The sequence below is a fragment of the Oratosquilla oratoria genome, chromosome 43 (genome assembly GCF_046742065.1).
Source record: "Oratosquilla oratoria isolate Oo_2021 chromosome 43, ASM4674206v1, whole genome shotgun sequence".
NCBI lineage: Eukaryota > Metazoa > Arthropoda > Malacostraca > Stomatopoda > Squillidae > Oratosquilla > Oratosquilla oratoria.
The window spans coordinates 21042236-21056940 of NC_134819.1; the positions used below are offsets into that span (position 1 = coordinate 21042236).

General features: G+C 37.0%; 1 protein-coding gene across 2 annotated transcripts in view; it reads right to left on the bottom strand.

Annotated features, from left to right (window-relative positions):
- LOC143021819 (ecdysone receptor-like) overlaps positions 1-14705 on the bottom strand; it is a 60296-nt gene that overhangs the window by 8348 nt on the left and 37243 nt on the right. Inside the window, exons 2-6 of one of the 2 annotated variants that reach the window (XM_076179572.1) lie at positions 12551-12724; positions 11771-11911; positions 11431-11546; positions 9966-10091; positions 6852-7001 (exon numbers count right to left, since the gene is read on the bottom strand). In XM_076179572.1, coding sequence (XP_076035687.1) covers positions 6852-7001; positions 9966-10091; positions 11431-11546; positions 11771-11911; positions 12551-12724 — 707 coding nt within the window. Of the gene's footprint in view, positions 1-6851; positions 7002-7399; positions 7550-9965; positions 10092-11430; positions 11547-11770; positions 11912-12550; positions 12725-14705 lie in introns of both variants that reach the window. The other variant, XM_076179571.1, reaches the window with a different exon arrangement.

The following is a 14705-nucleotide window of genomic DNA, read 5'->3' on the forward strand; positions in this document are numbered from 1 at the left end:
GTAGAAAGATACATAGTCAGGAATCCTTAATTCCCTCACTTCATACCACTTAGTTGCCTTCTACAACATGCATAGGAACATGGTGATCACATTCTTCTTCCACACCACCACTACATGGGGACAAGAGATGAGGTGGTCAAAGAAATGGTAAAAAACACCTTCAAGTGGATAACATAAAGGAGGGACAACTGAATCAATAGAGCAGTTTAATTTTGTTTCTATGTTTGTTGATTAGAATTCTCAAAACTCCTTTTTTATCTTTGTATAATCATTCTTGGGTATTTTATACTCTTCTCTCAGTCTAATAGTTCCTTTTGTTCTCCACCTTTCCCATGATTCATCTCTTTCTATCTTTGCAGAAACATATCTTCTTTTTCAATTATCTTTCTTTCAATTTCAATATACATTTTTCCATTCTCAATTTGTAGGTAAGGTATGCATAAAAATGTCCCATTTATGCTGAATATCTTTTGACTTGGAATTCTTTCCATTCTGTCTCCTCCAGATTTTATCTCAGTTCCATAAAGTATTTCCAAAGTTATATCTCCCCTGCCTATATGATTCCTCTCTTAGTTCTGTATTCCATACAGTCAAATGCAACTCAAACACCATATGATCAAACTTTCCCATTGGGCATCAATAAATCATGAGATCTAGAACATCTGGCTTTTTATTCAGTATTATATCCAATCTAGCTGATGTGTCTCCACCTGTAATCCTTTTTGGTTACATGACCCCTCTTTTCCATTGTGCATCAGTAAATCAAGGAATCTATAACACTTGGCTTTTTAGTCAGCAGTAAATCCAGTCTGGTTGGGGTGTCCCTCAGCTCTAATACTTGCTGTTTCTGCAATCCATTGTATCAATTACATTACCCATTACTATATCTAACATACCCTATGATGGTACATTTCTATCTGCTTCCCAGTCTTTTCAATCCACCTCTCAACTATTTTCTTTAAGTGTGACCCAAAGTCAACATTTCTTGGTAATCTTCCTCACTCCTTGTCTTTGTCTTGGGGGATATATGCCACTACAAAATCTCTTAAGTTCTTCACTACCACCATCACACCTCCTTTACTGTCATCTCTCCTTTCTCCATGTGTCATACAATCCCTTGAATAGCCTGATATTCAAATATTTTAGTTTTCTAATTTGTATTAAACTAGACATAATATGTCAGGTTCCTCCAATCTCAAGTAACTGTTTATATTCAATCTGCTGATATCAACCCATCAATACTGGTGTACACCACCTTCAAATTCCTGACATGAACTTAATATCATTCCTTTAATATCTCTTTCTTTTTCAGATACCTCCTCTTCAGTTTCTAGTCCATCACCCCCCCAGTAAAAATTTGCTCACATCATTCCATTGATATGTTTTTTCTTAATTTGTTCTCATGACCTCTTAAAGTCCTCCCATCCTTAATCAAGAAATTTCTGTCAATGTAATTTATCTCCTTTAGTGATATGAATACTATAATTATATCACCTCTTTCTCTTTGACCTATGGTTGTCAGACCTAGTGTGTTTAGTCTTTCCTCATATGGTATAGCTTCCAGGCCGGGGACCAGTTTGGTTGCTGCCCTTTGTCACCTCTTGATCTTGCTTATATCCTTCACTCTGTGTGGAGACTATACCACTGACACATATTCCAGTCTCTCCCACAATCCTGCTGATGTGACTGTCAGGTGACAGGTTGTCTTTTATCAACACTCCCAAGTATTTCTCCTCTTTTAAGCTTTTGTAATGGGTTCATTTCCCAAGGAATAGTTTAAGGATGGTCTTTTGCTGCTATTGCTCATTTCCATTATCTTACATTCTTTGGTATTGAAATTCATTTCCCATTCTTGCTCCATGCAAAAATAGTGTCTAGATCTTTTTGCAATAGTCTATAGTCTTCCTCGTTTTTTATTCTTCTCATGATTATTACATCATCTGCAAACATGTTGGCATCGCTTGTTGTTCCTCACATCATGTCATTGGGAGACAAGAAAGATTATTGGTGCCAGTGCTGAACCTCGTGGAAATCTGCTTGTTACTACTCTCCATCTGGACATCTTATCCTTTACTACTGTCCTCATGTACCTTCCCTTAAAAAAAAAAATCTTTCGTCTATTCTAGTAGTTTTTTCAGTTTTCCAATGTGCTCCAATTTCCACATAAGTTGATTGGAGGTACTTTATCAAAAGTCTTCTCTGGGTCAAGGTACACACAGTCTGCCCTTCTCTCTCTCTCTCTTGCAGCACATCAATCACTCTCGAGTAAAAGCTTAAAGGGTATGATACACATGACCTTCCACATCTGAAGCCAGACTGACTGTCTGTTAAAATGTTCATATCTTCAAGATATTTGGTCCATTGCTCTCTCACAATCCTTTCACATAATTTCACTATTGAGATGGTCAGTGATACCAGCCTATGATTTAGTGGTGTCTCCTTACTACCTTTGTGAAATGGTACCACATTTGCCCTTTTCCAATCAGTGGCAACATGCCTTCCTTCAATGAACATATCACGAGACTGTGAATCTTGTCCACTAGTTGTTCCCTAAAGTCTTTAGGTATCCAGATTGAGATCCCATCAGGTCCTGAAGCTTTTGTCACATCCAATGATCCCAAGAGACTGAGCACTTCCCTCAATTCTATATCTATATCTTCTAAACCTGAATTTTTGCTCCCCTTGCTTTTTTTAAAAAAAAAAGTGCTCTATTTTGTGAAGAATGATTGCAAAATTTTATTATTTCTACCTCAGCTGAGGCCTCCTCAAAGACTTTACCATCCACTATTAATTTGGTGATTACTTCCCTGTCTTAATTTACCATTTATAAACCTGTGAAACAGTTTTGGTTCGTCTTTACATTTATCTACTACACCTCTTTCAAAATTGCTTTTTTCCTCCCTGCAAAGTTTTGTATAGTCATTTCTAGTTTTTTTTTTTTGTAAGCTTCTTTTGTTTTATTGCTTCTTCTTTTCCTCCATTCCCCTCAAGCCATGTACCTGGCCTTTTTGGCAATCTCACCTTTCATTAAACTAGTCCTGTTTCTGCTTCTTCCTTCCTCTAATTTTTGGCACATGTTTGTTCAATCCCAGTTTGTAAAGGTCAAGAAAGATTTCCCATTTCCTCCTTATTCCTATGGGATTCATGAATTCCTTCCAGTTTGCTTCTTTAAAGAATTTTTCTACCCTAAGAAATCTGCTTTCCCAGAATTGAGTCTTCCTTGGCTATGTAATTCATTTCTTGGTTCTATTTCCCTCCACCCAATTTATCTTCTGTCCCTTATCCAAGGAGTGTATCTATTGTTACATTATGCACAAAATATCAGGCTCACTTGTGTGTATGTGATTCACCATGGTCATGGATCATGTGTTGGACCCATGATTAATAGCTATTACTCTCATATATGCCTGATCTCTGGGTAATGTTGTGACTTTACATACACATATCCCCAACTCCTTACCCAAAAGAGTTGGAGTGTCGGCTCGCAGTGCAGCGATGCTGAAATTATTTCAGCCATGGGCAAAAATCAAACTCTGACTGCTGGATTATTGGTTGTAAACAGTACCACTGCACCATTGAGCCATCTAGTCTCAAATTCATGTACTGTTCCAACTTGATCTATACCCTTGATTTCCAATTATCATATCTAAATCTGAATTCATGTATTGTGTGTGTATTTACCTAGTTGTACCTTACGGGAAGGGGAGCTACACTTGTGGTGTCCCGTCTCTATATCTCAGAGTCTAAATTGCTCTTAAATTTGTCTATGGTTTTTGCACACACTATTGTTTTGTCTAGTTTGTTCCATATATCCACCACTCTATGGGGAAAGCTGTTCTTTTTCAGGTCTCTTCTGTAACTGTCTTTTTTGTGCTTTCTTCCATGTCCCCTTGTATTTCTTGTACCCCAATTTAGTAAGTCTTCTCTATCAATGATTTCCATACCTCTCATAATTCTGTAGATAGTCAACAAGTCATCTCTTTCTTTTCATTGTTCCAGGGTCAGTAATTCTAGTTTTGACAGTCTCTATTCATATGACAGTTTTGAAAGTGTTGGGGCCATCTTCATAGTTGCTCTCTGGATTCTCTCAATTTTCCTTATATTCTTTTTGGTATTGGCGCCCATAGTGTCACTGTGTACTCCAATTTAGGCCTTATCAGTGCAACTACTATTTTCTTTACCATTTCTTCATCCAAGTAAGTAAAGGCCACTTGTACTGATCTTAGCAAGTTGTAGGTTTCTCCAATAATTTTGTTTATCTGTTTATCAGGGGACATAATCTTTGTAATGATTACTCCCAGGTCTTTATCAGACTCCACTCTACTTCCTTTTCACCAATTTCATATTGTTCTGATATCCTTTTTTTTTACATCCGTTTCAGTACTCACTTTCTTCAACAGTTTTGTGTCATCTGCAAAGAAGCTCATGTAACATTCAACACCCTCATCCATGTCATTCACATAAATAGCATGGAGCCAATACTGATCCCTGTGGAACTCCACTGATCACCTCTTCCCAAGTGGAACTCTTATCTCTGAGCACTACTCTCATTTTTCTTCCATGCAAGAAGTCTTCCACCCATTTCAGTAGTTTATCTTGTATCCCTCCTATGATTTCCAGTTTTCTTAATAGTTTTTTGTGTGGTACTTTGTCCAAAAAAAATTGTAGGTCTAGGAAAGCACAATCAGCCCATCCATCCCTTTATTGTATTATATCTAGTAGTCTCAAGTAGAAACAGATCAAAATTGTGGCACATCACCTTCCAAATTGTCTCAGATTTAGTATATTGTTTTCCTCCAGATGTTTTATCCATCTATTTTTGATAGCTTTTTCACAAATTTTGGCTACCATGCTTGTAAGGGAAACTGGTCTGTAATTTGTTGGGTCTTACTTGTTCCCTCCCTTATATATTGGTATGATATCAGCATTTTTTCCAATATTCTGGTATTTTTCCTTCTTTGGGTGAGCAAATTATCATATTATATATTTTGTCTACTAGTTCTTCTTTACATTCTTTTAGCATCCAGTTTATGATTCCATCCAGGTCGTGTGGTTTCCTGACATCAAGGTTCTTTATTTGGTCCATTATTTATTTTTTGTGTTATTATTTCCCTCATGGGAGGGCATCTCATTTCTCACTCTTCTTCCTGATGTTGTACATTTTCTCTGGTGAAAACCAGCTTGAAGTGTTTGTTCATGACTTCAGCCATTTCCGTATCTTCAGTGTATTCCATATTCCCTTGGTTTGGTTTCACTATTTCCTGTTTGTTTTTTAGTTTACCATTCACATATCCATAGAATAGTTTTGGCTGATCCTTACAGTTTTCTATTATGTCTTTTTCATAATTTGTTTTTCCTCCTTGCATATTTTTATGTATACATTGCTTTGATATATATTTGCCACTTTCTGGGTTTTTTGTCTTTTTCCCATATTTTCCAAGTTTTATCTCTTCTATCTTTTGCTTTGCTGCATCTTCTGTTAAACCAGCAATTAATATACACCTTTTCTTGTTTTCTTTCATTATAGATTTACATCAGAATCATCCACTTTTCTTCCACTTGTGTTTCTTCATTGTAGTTTTTCCCAACTTGCTTATTTAAAATTTTTCCTAAGTTTCTCAAAGTCTGTTTTACTACATATCAGTCTTCCTATTCTGTGTTTCTTATTTCTCTTTATATATATTTCCTACTCTAGTTCTAATTCAAGTAATATGTGGTCACTCTTCCCAATTGATGTCTTGTATTAAAATTTATCCACAATTTCAGGTTCTGACGTAAATAATACATCTAGCCTCAATGGTTCTTCATTATTTCTATATCTGGTATTTTCTTTTACCCGTTGTGTCATTGTACGTTCTATAGTCATGTCAAGTAATACATTTTCCCATAGATCCTCTTCATATTTCATTGTCATCTCTTCCCAACAGATTTCTTTACAGTTAAAGAGGGTGGAGGAAAATAGAGCCAAGAAATGAATCACATAGGCAGGAGAGATTTAAGTAGAGGTAGTAAAAGATGAAAAAGTAGTTCAGTTTTCCTCTATAAGAGAAGAACTTGTCCTCAAACATAAAATAAAACTGCAATTTCTGGTCCATAGGGGTGCCACTAAAGTTCTTAGAAAATAATGTAGTATACCTTGTGACAGAAGTGGGGATCAAATGACACTGCATGACAAAAGCACGACAAATGATAAAGGAAATTGTGTATGAATATGTAATGAACATTGAATGTTAACATTTTCTTTTTATATTTAACCTTACAATAATTTGTAATACCTACATACCTGTTCAGGAGTTCACAGTCATTTAGAATTGTCCTTGAAATGATTTCTCTTTCTTATACTTACCTAACTGTTGAAATTCGATGGCAAAGGAAACTCAAGACAGAAATATGAGCTTTTAACTTCTTGAATAGTAACAGTTACACAATTGTGTATAATATTTTGAATACTGTACTAGCTTTGACAATTTCATGAAAACTATAATTTCCTTTAGCTCCTTCACTACAATGATATTCCCTACATTAAATAAGATTGCTGGTGTCAGCAATCACATCACATTTGTAAAGGAGGTAATCCAAGTGGTCTTACTCCATATACCTAGGTGACAATTTCCTAAGGGAAATACAATCTCCTGGCATCAGCCAAAATAAAATCTGTAGAGTATATCACTGTAGCAAATGGGTGAAGCAGATTTATAATGACAATAGGTTATTAAATTTTTAATCTGAGAAATTGTGTCTTCTTAAAGTAATGGAGAAGAGTTGTAGAAAGTAAGAAGTCCTTGAAGTTGCATTGGAGGTAATAAACAGGTTTAAAGCTTGAGAAATAAGGAAAAAGATGGGAACTATACCTTTAGAAGGTTGATTTGATCTTCACGCAAGAGTGTATCAAAGCCGGGAAGCTGCTTAGAGAACTCGACAATAAGATGGATGGTGTATTCAGTCATGTCCGTGATCAGCTTGAGCTTGCCCTCAGGATTATCGGTACATATTCCACTCTCCTATGCAGGGGAGGAGTCAGAACAATGCCTTTACACTTACTGGTGACTTTGTGGATGTACACGTGTTTTGTGAGGAAGCAGGGTAAGGAACATTGGGTCAATATGGCTTTCAAATAAAAGCCCTGGTTGCTCATTAAGAGTCTACACGTTATCTTGAAGGTATGAAATCCTGATTGCTAAAAATACCAATGTACCTATTCCTAGAGCCTCACACCATCTACCACCACCATCACCAAGCTGAAGGAGCGATACCTCTGAAGCATTACCTAGTAAAGTGCTGCCAGTGCCCTGCTTGGTGCCAGTGATGGAGAGGGAGGAAAAGGTGGTGGTTGCTGCCCTTAACTCTACCGGGACAAGAGAGAAAAGAGTGTGAAGTATGAGAGGAACCAAGCATATACCTTCAGTAGAGTAATCTGATCTTCACGATGCAGGTTATCAAACCCAGGTAGGCTCTTGGCGAACTCAATGATTAGCTGAACTGTGAGTATCGTCATCTCTGTTATGTGCTTGAATCTCAGGTCACTGGGGTCCTCACCATCGAAGCAATGCTGAAGGAAGGAAAATGAAGAAATTTCTTGAGGGCTTCTTGCTTGAGCGCTTCACAAAGGGATATTCCTTGATGCTATGGCGCCAAGAAAGTTCACACCTCGAAAGTACTGTCAATAGTATGGATTGTACAACAAGAGTAATGGCATGATGAAGGTATCAATCCTGTCAACAGATGAATCTTTCTGGTTATGAGATGAACTATGTACCTAAAATGTTCTTGCATAAGCAACTACTAAGCTTACTGCTCATTCACATCTACTAAAATTCATGCATCAGCTAAAGACATACTGGTATCTAATTCACTCATATTCATCAGCCTCAAAACTGTCAAAGGGTTTCAACTTGAAACTCTTAATAAAGTTGAAAAATTAAAGACCCCATTCTATTTGCAACAGTGTTCAAGAAGGGACAAAAGGGAATCCACACATACAGGCAGAATCTGTTGGGTATTACTCGTTATATCTTGTATACTGCTCTGATCATGTGTAGATGGGTGACCATTTAACAATCATGTACAATTCTTATATATGACAATTACAAGTATTCAAAGCTCAATAAGTAACAACTTCTAGGCTAGGAATGAATTATGGGGACAAACTTTCTAAAAGATTGGAATATTTTAGTACATTATGTACAAGTACTGGGGGCATAAAGATTAATGTGCAATGAGTGAATATGAAAATTGCACACCTGAGCAAAGTAAGAAATACGGAAACATTATGCTTTAACTTCTAAAAGCATTCAAAACATTATGAACAAGGATGGCCAAGCATAAAATCCAAAGTAAGATCATATGAAAGTAGCACTATCAAAACTGAAATAATATGACACCCATAAAATGAGAAAAAAGAACAAATGCAAAAGGAGAGAAATACTGTCTTCACACACAATCAACAAAGCAATAAAGAATGTATATTTGGCTTTCCACTACCATATGTGTTTTGCAATTTAAAGAGGGTATAACAGCAAAATGAAAGTCTCCCATTTTATGTATCCTAACTAACCTCAAACTTTAGAACTACTTTGCAAAAATAAGTTAATGTAATCTTTAGAAAAGTATCACACTAAAAATGGCATGTGTGTGTGCTAGGGATATGTATTTGTGCATGCATGCATATACAACACTTGTACAGTATAAAAGAAATATTCAGTATATTTATGTATTCACCACAAGCTAAAATAATGAACTCATTCATTATTCAATTACACCATATGTATTTGTCTCTTCATGCAACTAGTGAGAAATTATACTTTCTAAGTGTGTTATGTTGGTCTAAACATGGACTAATGTCATGAATATGGTCTATGAAAATGATTATGAAATGAATTTAATGAAGTCTTTGAAAAGACAGACAAGGAAGAACAGGTTGTCATAAGTCCACTCTAATGTTCTACTTATCATCTACACCTACACATACTTATCTTTTCCACTGAGCTGGTAGGTAGGAGGCCTTGTTTCTCCACACCTACCAAAGGTGTCTTGTGTCGATGCTTGTGGTGAAGAAGCACTACAGAGATGAGGAACATGCACAAATTGTTGACAACTTAAATTTTTTTTTGGTACTATTGTTCTGATTATGCTCCATCCAGAAACTAAAATCACTGCAGCCCTTCAAAACTCATGCAAATCTCAAATGAAATCTAAGTACTAAATACCTATCAAATATTTGCGAGCTAATCTCAGCATTCTGTCATAAACATGAATACAGATAGTCATGCATTCCATGTGCAGTCACTCATACAAGTTTGTGGGGGGTGGCATGTGCACTCATCAATTGAAATATCATCCTTTTCTGGATGGTGAGTCTGTGTAGAGCCTCATGACAGCTACCTTACAAACATACATAACAGAACAGTGTGTCCTGAATGTAACAAACTCAGAACACAGCCAAGTGATTTGCTGTCTAGAGAGGTTGTAGATTTAAATGACAAACTAACAAACGTACCCTCCCCTCATGAATTTTATGACTGTACATGATGAAATACTAAATGAACAGGCAAGTTACAAGAAGACAAAAGATCTATAGATAGGTCTGCAAGCAAGCAAGCAAGCAGAAATACACAAAATTGTACAAAAAGAACATGCAAATGAGGTGCAACACAATTAACAACTCTGGGAGGTGTCAGGCTGTACCGCTCCTTCTGCCATTACTCTTATAGCAATCACTTATTACACAGAGCAGAAATACCTAACTTGATATTTACATGCCATAAATATAATCAACTATATATGTGGTATAAACATTTAGCTTTATGAACAAAAACAGATTGGTTGGTAATTTCTTTATATAAGAAAGTGCACCACTAATATCAATAATGTATGTGAAAACACCTCCTTCCTATCAGAAAGATATCATCAGTTTAGGAAAGGATAGAGCTCAAAAGAAGCTCAAGAGGACACTGTACTCAACTTACAGCTAAGTTATCTAGCTCGACCTTGGAGGGCTCTTCATATTTCTCCTGGAAGTACACGAGTCTCTGGATGAGTTCATCCTGCTCAGGGGAAAGGACCCTGTTTGTACTGAGGGGTCCAGGTATTTCCTGCAAAATATTAAGAGTGCTTTAAATTGTACATTCGCTATTCTATTATTATCATAACTTAAGAAATAGGGGCCAATAATAGGTACCTGTTAATGGCAGTCATGCTGGATAAATCTCTGAGAAAACCAACTCCTCATAACCGATCTTCAAAACCTATCAACACCCTCCCCTCCATATTAAGGTGCACCCCTGAACATCTGGCATTCAGTCTCTTGACCAGGCTCAAGTTCTCTATTGACTTTTTCACACAAGGAGAGCCGAGAACCAGTGACTGCTCCCCTCCTCTTCTTGTCAGTCAGTGTCAAAGCCAGATCCATACTAATACAACATGAACAACAGTTTAAATTTTTTCCCTAGAGAGAGATCCATGGAAGGATCTGAGGGTCACTGCAAGCTACTGTAAGGCTGTGGGTTTCCATTCAGTTATAATAAGAGCTGACTAAATATTCAGTGACTGGAAAACCACAACCCTGTAGTGGCTGGCAATAGATCTTGAACCCTCTCAAAGATTTCTTTGGGAAAAACTTTGTAATATTGTCTGTGCTTCATTACACAGGGACAGTTTCTATATGAAGTGGGAGGGGCACAACCAATAATTAACGGCTCTCCTTATGTGAAGAGGTGGAGGAAATATTGTTAATATTGAAGATTTTGAAGATCTCCATCTTACAGTATCACCTCTTGCAAGTACCCATCATTGATCCCTTCATTCAGTACAACTGATGGTAGTACCTAACATTATTACTATTATCATAATCATTATTACTATAATTATTATGATTATCATTATTCTAATATCATTAATATTATCATTATCAATGTAACACTATCATCCATCGTATGTCAATATAAAAAGAGTAGCTTACTATCAATATTGATAGTATGTTACCCTTATACAATAGGTGTGGGGTAGGTGTATGCTTTGACATAGGTAACTCCCTTATATGAAGGAAAATATCTTTTGGTATATTTGTATGAAGCCTGCTATCTTTCTTTTTATTCTGGCTGTCACCAGGTTATTTTATTCAGTTGCACATGACCCAATGGGAGGGAGGGATGTTAATTCCATCTTTTTGATCTTTCTCATCAGTTGTTTATATTTATTGTTTTAAAGAAAGTACTCTTTGTATGTAGTATTTGTCAATTCTTCATGTTTTGTTACAATATACTATATATATATATATATATATATATATATATATACATATATAAATATATATATACATATATATATATATATATATACATACACACACACACATATATATGTACCAGTACAGTGTATATAAATTATCAATCTTTAAAGGAACCAAAGAGCTGGCCTATAAACAGAACTTACAGGTGAGTTGCCATCCACAGCTACTGGAGACTGACTGCTTATCTCCTTGCGGTTGCTCTTCACCTTTGCCTTCTTTGCTTCTCTTTTCACCAAACACTGTTGCTCTGGCACCACACCTAAAAACCATCAAGAAAATACATGCAACAGTTATGATAATCATAATTCCCATGTCTTTTTCAGTCTTAACACTATTCAAGCTTACATTAATATCAATCAGAATGAAACTACCGGTAGTATATAAATCTCAAGGATCTAAAAACATGCTTTCAATGATTTGCATGTGTAAGCGACAAATAAGGCAAAAACAAATGTTATATTCAATTGAGCTGAAATTGCTTACATTCTGGTCTCATGCCAACACTGAGGCATTTCTTTAAACGGCATTCCTGGCATTTACGTCTCATATACATGTCCATCTCACAATTTTTGCCATATTTACATTGGTAGACTGCATTCCGTGTGACAGAACGTCGGAAGAATCCTGCAATTGAAGGACAACAGAGGATTAACTTTTATAGAATTGTGACAAACTATCCAATACATATAGATCTGATAGACATCCCCCATTCTCTTAAAGTGAAAATACATTATTTTTCTACATCACAAAAATAATGCTAAAAAAATAATGAAATAAAATTCTATTAGATTTCTAAATTTGTGATAAAATGTAACAGCATGAAAATATATTTGAGCCAGAAAATTTAGAAGTTAGCAAATTCCATTCATAACATGACTGAAAGAAATCTGCATCTATATTCTATACATACATACATATACATACATACAATGTATATATATATATATATATATATATATATATATATATATATATATATATATATACATACACATATACGGCTCAACGGCTCAGTGGTACCGTCCTTGAGCACTAATTCAGCGATTCGGGTTCAAGTCCTTACACACACACATACACACAACTCCTTGCCCAACAGAGCGGGGTGCCAGCTCTCAGTGCGGTAATGATTTTCAATCTTGGGTGGAGATCGAACTCAAACCGCTGAATTAGCAGGCGACCGCTGTACCACTACAACAAACCAGTGCGTGTACGTTCTTGCATATGCACACTGCAAATAGAATAAAGAATAAATATGCTTTTTACCTTTGCAACCTTCACATGTGAGCGCATTGTAGTGATAACCAGAAGCGCGATCTGCACAGACGAGACAGAGTTCTTCTTGCTGCCTCGTTGCAGGACCTTTCTTTTTCTTTCCGTCGTTAACGCTATCCACGCTGTAGCCAGTCAGAGACAGTGGAGATGACATATCCTCACGACCTGTGGAGAATCAACAAGAATCAAATCAACCATTAGGAATGTGACATCAATGAGAAGAAACGCAATAATCTGTATATATAGTATGGCATACTTGTTCTAGTCTAAAATGCCTTTGCAAGTTAACTGTTATGTTGTGCCATGTATATAAGAAATGCAGTGCTGGATGGAAGTAGAGGACTTCCGACATTTTTCTGTTCCTTTTTTGATAAATTTGATGGAATGTTAAACATAATAATTGAAGTCTGTGGGCCAAACACAAAAATAATAAATGTCCTGGAGAAGGAACTGGAAGAAAAATATTCACACCCGTATGAAGGCGTCACCTCTTAGAAAACGGAAACGAATAAATGTGACAGCAGAATGACTAAATCGTGAAACACAAATAAGGAATCCTGGGCACAAATAAAAGTTGAGAAAAAAAGATTAAAGAAGAAGAAGAAGAAAAAAAAAAAACAGGAAGTCGTCAGTACATTTAGCGCTGAATCATCCCGACGAAAACTGTATTAGGTCTGCAGGATGCATCGAGGAGGCACCAAATACGGAGGTCAGTGACATGGAATGTAGAGGATATACAACGGAGACATGTAAGGAGGATGTCGTTGTTCAAGGGACAATCGAAGTTCTCAAGGTTAAAAGGAACACATAACAGAGACTAGCATGGAGCGTTGGATGTGGCTTTGGCCGAGAACCAGATAGATCTCATGCGCGTAGGAGGAAGTGTGTTGGGCTGTAGTGAACATATACAGGTTATCAACATCATCGCATTAACTTCTGATCGTTTTCGTAACGCAACCAGGCCTACGCTTACAGGGGCAGCACTAATGTACATCTATATGTATAGGAGATATGTACAGCATATGCACAGATGGAGAATTTTGATTACTTGTGAAACATGCACGCATGTATCGGCAAGTATTGCTATGCGCACGTCTAAAGGTTCATGAAATTGTATCGCTCGTTTGAGTGCCTACGAATACCTATTTTCTATATTCTTTTTCATAGCTTACCAACTTGTATTCATTAAGAATAATTTTTTCCATGCATTGCCCCATGTCCCAAAACTTTCCCTCTATCCGAAGATATTTCAAACCTGAGCATAATACTCTGTGTGTGTTCGCGCGCGACTTCCTTTCTGAGGTCAACGGCAGAGTCGATGCGGTTGCAGCGGACGGGTAGTGACGACGCATGCAGCAGCCGCAGCAGCAGCAACGCAGTAGTTCCGGACAGTGACATGCGTTCACTTGCCAAGATGACCTTGAGGATTCAAGCAGCTTCCAGCTATCCAGATATATTTTTTTCTTTGTCATGAATCCTACCGGAAGGACAGTATGGGTACAAAACTTATCTGGTCGTGTTGCTGCGTTCAGTCGGCTGCAGATGTTTCACCCTCAGATTTCAGTATAAACTAGTTTACGACGACGACGTCGTCCGTTAAGATATCACCGTTGCTATATAACCAGCAGCCATGTTCAATCAATATCGGCTTCGGTGTGGCGATATTTTGAAAACTACATCCAATATCAACTTATCCTAGCCTAATTCAAATTAATCGAAGGCCTCAAAAGACAGAAGTGAGCGTTTTTGTCATCTTAATCTCCCAAAAAATTCACCTTCCCTCCTTTCATATTCTCTCTTCCATTCCTCCTCTGCTCGACAATTTTCTTACCTAACATGGCGAAACATTCTATTTCGGAGCTCGTGTAAAGGAGATTTTGAATACCAGGAGCTTGTTAAGCTGTCTTCCGCCACTTCCGTTTCATGCTGAACCTTTCCACCCAGGGACGTAACCTACGAATATTATTCTGGCTGATGCCAAACGATCACTAAGGATTCGTTTCTCCGTGTTCCGAGTTTTAACCCCTCAAGCACTGGCGTGCAGAAGTCTAGTGACCCCCAAGTCCAACTCTTTGATTGTATGCCCCAAAGATTCAAGTATAAGCTCTTGTACCAAGATATATTACGAGAAAGGAAGATATTTTGA